General features: G+C 34.7%; 1 protein-coding gene across 1 annotated transcript; it reads right to left on the reverse strand.

Annotated features, from left to right (window-relative positions):
- Positions 1–6,789: 6,789 nt before the first annotated feature.
- Positions 6,790–9,996, reverse strand: LOC111390645 (laccase-6). Its single transcript, XM_023015709.1, has 6 exons — positions 9,184–9,996; positions 8,945–9,096; positions 8,616–8,860; positions 8,389–8,517; positions 7,278–8,219; positions 6,790–7,101 (listed from the first exon to the last, which is right to left on the reverse strand). Exons 1-6 carry the CDS (start codon positions 9,301–9,303, stop codon positions 6,971–6,973), a joined length of 1,719 nt encoding a protein of 572 aa, XP_022871477.1. The 5' UTR covers positions 9,304–9,996; the 3' UTR covers positions 6,790–6,970.
- Positions 9,997–10,016: the final 20 nt, after the last annotated feature.

Consider the following 10,016-nt stretch of genomic DNA (forward strand, 5'->3'; position numbering starts at 1 on the left):
AAATCACAATCTTCTAGTTCTCTTTTTGTGTGCGACTCATCAGGTTCCTGATCACGATACCTAACGACTTAAAATATTATTTTGATGTAATCAAAATTGATAAATTAAAACACCCTTTTAATTTATCATCAATTCACACTCCCCGTCCCAGATTGACATCTAGCAATGTGTCAGGACAATACATGTGAGGGAAAAATATCACGTGGTATGACAAAATCAAACTCGTTTGTTTATCGTGAATTTATAATCCCTTCATCAATATGATTCGATCAATTACAAGATATGAAAGTGTGTCAATCTCGATCATTGATCATATCTTTCACTCCACTATTAAGTCAATATAAGTCGAAAATTCCTTTTCGACTTTAGACTATATATTGGCCAAGGATTTTGCTATCGACTTAATTGAATGAAATGCAGATCATAATCTCTTACTATCTAAGAGTGACGAATCCTCTATTGGTCATTCATAACCTTCATACAATTCTTGACATATCCGAATGGAGCAACATCCAACACCGTCAAAACATGACTGTTCTCATATACGGCACTATGACGACCTCAAGTCAAAGGACCAATTTCACTACTGAATGTTAGAGATTAACCACTAATACTCAGATAGTTATCAATGTGGAATCTCTCGATGGGTGTCCAATGTTTTGTTTTACAACAAAACATTCACGTATTCATTTAAGTGTCATTACACTTTAGTTTGTGAGATCAGTTACTTACTTCACAAGTAAGAAATGTCACACGTGATGGTCTATCTGTAATAACGATATCCGTATCTCATTATTACTTACGACCACAGACGATTTAAAATTCAGTCATATGTAATTTGTATCTCACAATCACAACTCCTTGTAATTAACAAATTGTCAAGATTTGAATTTACGGACTCTATTATTTAATTTAATTGAATATTAATTAAATAATATATCTGCCATAAAATTACATGAATATATATTAAAAGTATTTATGTTCAAGATTGATTAGACCTAGGACATAACACTTTCAAACTCCCACTTGCACTAGATCCAATCACTTATGTATCTAATATCATAACAGTCTACATGACGATCATATTTATGCTACGACAACTCTTTGTCAGTGGATCTGCAATATTGTCAAGTGTGGAAATTCATTCTTCTCTTTACGTCATTTCTATGTATTATCTCTGATGAGATTATACCGCCTTAATACATGTTTGGATCATTAATGAGACATTAGTTTCTTCGCTTTCACGGTAGCTCTATTGTTATCACAATACAATGGCATGTGATCAACAATATCGGGAATTACTCCAAGTTCATTAATGAACATTATATCCATATTGCAACTCTTTGCTGTTTCTGAAGCAATCGTGTATTAGGTTTCTGTTATTGAATCAACGGTTGCTTCACGTTTGGAAATTTTCCAACATACCACTTAAGAGTAAACCAATTTCTCCATATAAAATCTTCTCAAGATTTTATCTATGTAGATTGGGATGAGTTAAGCAATCTTCTATATCTATCTTTATAGATCAAGATGCTTGTTCCATATCTTTCATGAAAAATCCTTTAACAACCATAATTTCAACGATTGAAATGTAAGGACATCATTTCCTATTAATAATATGTCTTGCATATAATATTAGGAATGCGACAATACTTCCACTATCTTCTTGCAAACACACAATTCGTCTTCATATTTGATAAAATCAAAGTTTTGATTCTACATCAAATTGAAGATTTCAGCTCCAAGAGATTTTCTTTAACCCATAGTCTGGTATGTAACTATTGCAACCAAAATTCGAATGAACTTTAGCATGACTATAGGCGAAAGATTTCTTCAAGGTCAACACTTAACCTTTTGCTACTAACCTTGCTTTATATGTACAGATATTTCCATCTATGTCGACCTTCTTCCTTATAAACCATTTACAACCTATGGGTTTTATCCTATCAGGAGGGCCGACCAAGGTCCAAACCTTATTCACATACGTCGAGTTCATCTCGAGTTTCATGGCCTCTTGCCATCTCTTTTAAGTCAACGCTTGACTTTATTTTTGTGTAATCAATAGGTTCATCATCCTGAATCAGTAATACCTAATTAGTAATCACGGATTCGCACCTTCTTGAAGGTTGAATGATCCTACAAAACTCACATAGAGTTGACATGTCCTCAGGAGTCTTTACTCCCTGATTAAAAGTATGTCCCATATCAGATATGAGATCAAATTCGGATTTATCTACTTGGTTAACTTTATCTGTGGACTCTTGAACTCTTTCAAGTTCTATTTTGCTCCCACTGTCCTCTCCTAGAGTAAATATTTTCTCGAAGAAGACGATATGTCGTGAGACGAAGACTTTCTTCACGATAATAGAAATTATATTCAAATATGTGCTTTGAATATCCCACAAATACATATTTATTTGATTTAGTGTCAAACTTATCCGATTTAAGGTGCTTCAAATAAGTGTCATGACCCCAAACTTTTATATAAGATAAATTGGGACTATTTCTTATCCATAACTCATATGGAGTTTTGTTAACCAACTTAGATGTGACATGATTTAGTGTATTGCACACTGCAATCAGTGCATGACCTCAAAACAATTTTGAAAGATTTGCATGGCTTGTTATTAATCGCACTATATCTAATAGTTAACGGTTCCTCCTTTCAGATACACCACTATGCTGCAGTGTATATAGAGGAGTCCACTGCAAGAGAATCTCATTCTCTCTTAGATAATCCAGATTTTAATCTTTAAGATGTTCCCATCTTGATCAGATTTTGATGTGAGAATATCTCTATCTATTTGTTTTTCTACTTCCAGTTTGAATCCCTTGAACTTTTCAAGAGTGCACGCTTGAATTTCGTCAAGCATATATGACTATTCTGTAATAGTCGTTAGTAATTTTGATGAAATAAGAGAAACTTCACCTGACATCATTTGGCATGGGTCCATATGCATCAGTATGCATTAGACCATTTATTATGCAGACATTTCTCCCTTTCAAATAAAAGGAGATTTGGTCATTGTACCTAATAGGCATGATTTGCACTTGTCAAATAATTCAAAATTAATTGACTTCACATACTATCTCTATGTAATATTGGAATTGCATTTCATCTGTATGACCAAGTCTGCAACGCCAGATTTAGATATTATTTAGATTATCACTTGTCTTTTAACTTCTATACTCATGATAGAATGTTTAGCATTTAGAATATAATTGTTATTTGTAGCTTACCATACCATAAAGATCTTTAATCAAGATAAGCAGGAACAATAATTGTCCTAACATTAAAATAGTTCGTGTCCAAATATGAAATTCATTTTAATGTTCCAGTTATGGTGGGAGCAGAGCAATATTTCTCTAATTTTAATACTAAGCCAAAAGGCAACGGCAAGAAGTATACTCCTACAGACAATGCAGCAACCTTTACTTATCTTCAACATGTAGGTCAACTTCTTCCTTTCGCAGTGGTCTACTTCTATTTAGTTTCTCCATATCTGGTATCAAATACCTAAGAAACAAATGAACTAGACGTAAGTCTTGAAATATTTGTTCCAATGACCTTACATTCTATAATGAAAGTAAGGGTCATTAGATTTGATATTGTCTTTCGCTTTGACCGTATTAGCCATATTGGATGCTTTTCCAAAGCCCTTTTTTAATTTTCTCTTGATACCCTTATAGAAATCAATGGCTTGTCCAATATTAACTTTGATATTGGACACAACAATTTTAAGCATGTTCAGCAACTCAATGAGTGTGCATTCAATTTTATTCATATCATAATTCATAATTAGTATGAATAACTCTCTGACAGAGATAGCAGAACTAAGTCAATATCTATGTCAGAACTAAGTCAATACTTAGTTTGTAGTTCATGATTGAACTCAATTGAGACAATATCTCAATGCCAATCATCTTCAGTAAATGATTATTAACTGAAGGTTCCTCTGTCACTTTGCATCGGTATAGTTGCTTGGAAGTTTTATATCCTTCCACAGATTATTATTATCATACAACTCTTTGAAATAAAAAATCATATGTTAGCATCTATACTCTCACATTGCTTTCGTAACTCATGTGACGTAATGTAAACATTATACATGTTGTAGTACTATTGTCATCACCGTATTATTATAGCAGCCACATCTTCCTTAATTGAGTCACTACCAAGTGTCTCTAAAAATGGCTACTCAAATATGCCACTCAAATTCCAGTATGCCACCCAAATACACATGGTTACCCACGATTCAATAAATATAAATGACAAAAAAGAATAATATATAAAATGCATCAATTAATTTAACATGGACTTTTATTAAATTAATTATGCTCCCACTGTTTAATTCAAATTTATGACCCTCTCAAATAACTTTATAGAGTCCATACTTGATCCCTAGTGGGCGGGAATCCCGCATGTTATACCAAGATCTTGAGTGTACTCAACAAGCCTTAATATAACATTTGAGTAGATACTGTTATCAATTGTATCTCCATACAACTCCCAGATCATTAAACTAACAACTCTTTGTCTTCACACATCTTATATATTAGCTTAACATACTTCTAAAATTTATCTCTTTGAGTGTACTCAACTAAAGATAAATTTCAACTAAGTCGGACCCATCATTCAGAAATATCAAATATTTGATAGTGTCAAACATATCCCTAATAGACCATCCTTGAGTGTACTCAACAAGTTGAGACGATTTGGGACTCTGATTTTTCACTATAATGATGGACGGCGATAAATGTGACTTAATATTTTATTGAGGGATTTTGCATTCAAAAGTCTCATCGCAACAATCATATATGTTGTATTACATATCTACCATGCAAATAAACATACATATAATATAATGTAATAGTATGGACGATTATGAACATTTACTATCTAGTCTTCCCGAGCCATAAGGAAGACTAACTGACCAATTCCTAGGGGTTATTGCATTGATCATACAATGCTCCATCTCCATGGTCTCTTCCTATTCTTGTTTCTTTAGTTAGTTCAGTTGCAACCTGTATCCTATACTAGTTGGCACGTAGGCCTAAATGAAATTGGACTCGCAGATCCATAGTAACAATAACAATAACGGACTCGTAGGTCCAAAATAATTAAGAGCTCGCAGGCCCATAATAATAACAATAATAACGAACTCGCAAACCCTAAACAATTAAGAGCTCGCAGGCTCATGAAACGATAAAAATAAAATTAACCATTCAACACATCCACATGATCGAATTCATAATCATCCACTAATAATAAATTCATCACATAAATGTATGCCTATATAATATCTAATATTATATACAAACACGTTTCAAGAATCTAGCAATTAAGGTTGTCTAAACTCTTTTAAATAAATGGATTGGAACAATTAAATAATTAATTAATCATATTAATCAATTAATTTAATTAGCGAACATATTTAATTAAAATCAAATTTTAATTAAATATCGAATTAGAGTCCCACTCTAATTCCACAATTACAAGACGAAATTATTTAATTAAAATCAAATTTTAATTAAATATAAAATTAGAGTACAACTCTAAGTTAAATTAAATTAATATTTGAATCTAGGACAACATTTCTAAATAAAATAAAATTTAATTTGGGGTCAAAGTTTAATATTTAAATTAAAATCAAATTTTAATTATAATATAAAGTCGTCAATTTTAATTTGGGTCAAAATTAAAATGTATAGGTCAAACCCATTTAAAATTCAAATTTAAAACTATTTTAAAATTCAAATTTAAACACTTTCAAAATTTGCAATTTGACCCAAGTTTAAAATTAAAAACAAGCCCTTCCAATTTAACAAATTACAGAATAGGCCCTTGTTTTAAAATTGCAACTTTGACCCCTTTTATTAAATTGCAAATGGGGGCCTGCAATTTCACTGCATAATCGTTTGCTGGAAACCCTAATTTTTTTTTTCTGTTTTTCAATTCCGGGTGCGGCGCTGATCTCCGCCCCTTAATTTCTGCGGCTGGAAGTCACGGCTTCCAACCGCTGCAAGCCGCCCGTGCTGGCGACGTGTGATGCCGCCGACCACCATGTCTATTCCCTTTTTTTTATTTATTTATTTCAAATCAGATTTCAAGAGAATAAAAATCAAAATTCTTTAATTACTAGAAACTAGAAAGATGTAAAGCAATCAACTTTTGATTGTACAAAGATGTTCAACAATTTCTAACAAAATTTTTTAATTGCTAGAAACTAGAAAGATGTATAACAATCAACTTTTGGTTGCACAAAGATGTTGAACAATTTCTAACAAACACAAACCTGACTGTGATACCACTGTTGAGATCATGCGTAGTGAAAATAAAACAATTTTTCAATTCCTACTAAGATGCATCAATGTGATATTATGTCGTCTTCTCCCACTGCGGTAATTCACAATGATGAAAAATATTTACAAGATAAAATTTTACACCCTTTCTTTAGCTTCTCTTTCTTTTATGATGGTAATACAAAAGTCTAATGACACCTCCCTACTTATAAGAGTACACAATTCCTAAACTATCTTTACTGAAATTTGGCTATGGGATGGGTCTGGTTCCAATCTCCACTACAACCTCATGGCGTACTGGCTCCGTATAGCGGAAGTAACTAAACTCCACAACTTAACAATTATCAGTTCATTTCATTCTTTAAATGTAACTATAGGAATAATTTGCTTTCAAATTCATTTGCTTTCAAATTCCCTTATTCTGTCATGTTCATTTACACATCTAGCAATAAGGTTTCGTTTGGTACATGAAAAATTGCAAAAGGATAGTGAAATATAATGCTGAACTTTTATTAACCAAGTTCTTTATCAATCTACACAACATCATTCATATCAGCTGAAAAGAAATCAACAGAACATATCGCACACTTGCATGTAAGAATCTTGTCATTGAAATGTACAAAAAGACCATCCATGTCTTATTTTCTACATCCCCTAAATTACTTATCTAGCATCGGGGATAATCTGCTGGAGGATGAGGTAGGGTCTCTAGCGGTCCTTGCCCATTCTTCACAATAAACACCACTGATAAGCCCCATGTCAAATGTATCTCCAAGTGACAATGCATAAACCAAGCCCCTGCACCATGTCAAAATATTCAGCAATAGTGTCTGTGTATACATCACATTTCTACACTAACGTGTTTCCACGCACTTTCAAACCCCAAAATGGGACCAATTCCTTTTCTTAAGAATAAATACAAGATTCGTCACTACAATATTGTGTGTACATGTATTTGCACCCTGGAAGAGTACCTGGGTTATCAGCAAGAAATCTGATTGCAGCCCATCCACCAACTGGAACTCCAATGGTGTTCATGTATGGTGGATCGACCAAGTTGAAATTGGCTCTATCTGGATTGTAATTTCCGGTGCCATAGCCGACAACATAGAAACTATATCCATGAAGATGAATTGGATGATTTTCAGTTGAGATAGTCCCTGTATCCTGCAAGATAATCTGAACCCTAGTACCATATTCAAAGACGTGAGTCCTTGTTCCGTTCAATGCATTAGTATCATTAGGAGCATTATTAGGAGCCCCGTTAACAAAATCATAGAACCTCAGGGGTGAGGCAGGGAAATCTTCAGTGAAATGTCCATTTATCTTCCTGTAATATGCTTCCAAGAGTGAAACACTAGGCCGAATAAAAGTTATGTTATTCATAGAAGCAGCAAAGATTCCACCATTGTTGCCTTGGCAATTCTGCCGTGGATTTTTTCTTCCACATTTTTGCACATTTAAGCCAATAGTAACGAACAGATTCTTATCTATTTCTTTTGGAACACTAGCAGGATTAAGACTCTTAAGCCCGTCCATTACGGTTTTAACAGCTAGATTGTCATTAAAACGTGGAAGAACAGCCGGTAAAGATACGCTATTTGGGGTGGCACCCAAGTACTGGAAATAGGCTACTGATGTTATATTTTGGAATGGTACATTTCTTGCAGACATGTAAGGTCCCATGGCCATGGAGTATCTTCCGATGGGTTGATTGGCAGTGATCAGAACATTGAGGGTCTGGCCTGGCCCGAGCATAACACGATCTGTAGTAAAAGGCTTCGTGTATTCTGCATCAGCTTCAACAACTGTCATCTGGTGATTAGCCACCCCAAAGAAATTCTCCATATTCAATCCCGCGTTGATTAATCTCAGTAGGTACGTCTTCCCTGGGATTACGTCAATCTTGTACACATCTGAGGATATAACAATATTTTTCAATCTTTAAAATAAAAGTTTAGCTGAATGAAAGTCTACTTGATGAGCTAAGCATAAATGTGATAGGTTCAATGCATAATGTAATTTCGTGCAATAAAACTATATTGTGTGAGAGATAGACACGGTATGAGAGTCTCGTGACCATACCATTGGTAGAGCATTTATAATTGGGACCGGGGTGCCCATTGATGGTATAAGCATCTGCCGGTGGGGGACCTCCACCGCTAGCTAGAACAGCCTGCTCAAGTTGCAGAGGATCTCTCAAATAATACTCCCCTTTCAAAGAAATTAGGATAAAAAATCAATGTTCCCAAAAACATTCACATCAATAAATATGAACATTTTTACATCTATAAATAGTTCACTTCTTGTACCTAGGATAATGATGTGCTCTTCATAAGGGTATGGAAAAGGGTAGGGTACACCAGTCTTGGGATATATAATAATGGCGCCATAAACAGTTGCCCTGAGCCATGATACATGAGCGTGCCAAAGTAGGGTGCCCTTTTGCTGCACGAGTGTAAACTCGTAGGTGAAAGTTTGTCCAGGCTGAATTGGACATTGTGTGACATAAGAAGGGCCGTCAAACCAGCAAGATAACCTCTGCCGGACACCATGCCTGAAATTATCCACGTAAAATGATATATGAACACTTTGTTTGAATTTAAAAAAAAAATGGCGAAAAAGCAAAATAACTCGATACCAGTGGATTGTGGCATTGTGTGGTGTCTGATTAATGACTTTAACTATTACTCGATCGTCTTCTTGAGCATAAATAACTGGTCCTGGGAGCATGTTATTGATGGTGATGATGTCTTTGGTCTTACAAAGCTTCGTTATTCTTTTGGTTTGCACCTATTTCAAATAACAGAGAAAATATTGATAAATTCTTTGAAACATCAAATCGCAAAAAACCAAGTTGATGAAAAGAGAAAGTGTGACCTTGAATTCATAGAACCTTGTTGAACTCCCACCAGGCCATCTTGCCATTCCTTGCACGTTATCAGCATTGGATAGTAGGCTTACACACATACAGAGGAGGAAAATGATTGTGGCTGCCATGAATGTGCGTGTCCGAATGCGCGTTCACATCACCTGCGTACGAGGGAGAGGGAGGGAGGAAGAGAGGGATGTGAAGTTACAAAAGGGCTAAAGAGAAGGCTTTTTAATGAGCTAATGAACCCAATTTTTTTTATAAATAAGTGAAAGCATTTGTCAATGTATGTTATGTTTGTCAGCTTTGATGATTTCTTTAACATGAGTTTTGTGATAATGTATTATTCCATTTGTAAAGAAATGGAATTTACAGAATTAATACCGAAATCTCCCATAGGGGTGGGCCCAATGTAAATAAAATAGTGCCCAAAAAAAATCCACCCCCGTGTCTTGTTTGGAGGGGATCTGTAACCCCTCCTCCTGTACATGAAGGGCTGCTGATAATGATAAGTTGTTGGGGGAGGCCCGGGAGGGAGGGTATGTTTTTAATTATTCATTCTGACCAAAAAAGATGAAGTGTTAACTGAGCTTTTTTCGTGTTCTTTTCCTTTTTGATTCCCAACCAAATCATGTATTTTGACCCACAATCTACTCTTACCCCCTCCATGCATAGGACAACTTAGGAAAAAGATACTTGGACCAAGAAAATGTTGTCAGAGTTGACTTAGAAAAATGTGATTGGATGGGTGAAAAATGTTTTTGACCCCACTACAAATGAAATATTGCCAAGTGTGAATCTGGTGAGATTGTGACAATTTTCCCTTGACAATGTAGCATGG

The sequence above is a fragment of the Olea europaea genome, chromosome 3 (assembly GCF_002742605.1).
Source record: "Olea europaea var. sylvestris chromosome 3, O_europaea_v1, whole genome shotgun sequence".
Classification (NCBI taxonomy): domain Eukaryota; kingdom Viridiplantae; phylum Streptophyta; class Magnoliopsida; order Lamiales; family Oleaceae; genus Olea; species Olea europaea.

What these genes read in the sequence shown, in the direction of transcription:
- LOC111390645 (XM_023015709.1), bottom strand. Translation starts at nt 9,303, where the DNA reads ATGGCAGCCACAATCATTTTCCTCCTCTGTATGTGTGTAAGCCTACTA. An exon ending in AGAGCACATCATTATCCTAG is followed by an intron (nt 8,518 to 8,615) that starts GTACAAGAAGTG and finishes TTTCTTTGAAAG; the next exon opens with GGGAGTATTATTTGAGAGAT. An exon ending in ATTTCTTGCTGATAACCCAG is followed by an intron (nt 7,102 to 7,277) that starts GTACTCTTCCAG and finishes GACATGGTGCAG; the next exon opens with GGGCTTGGTTTATGCATTGT.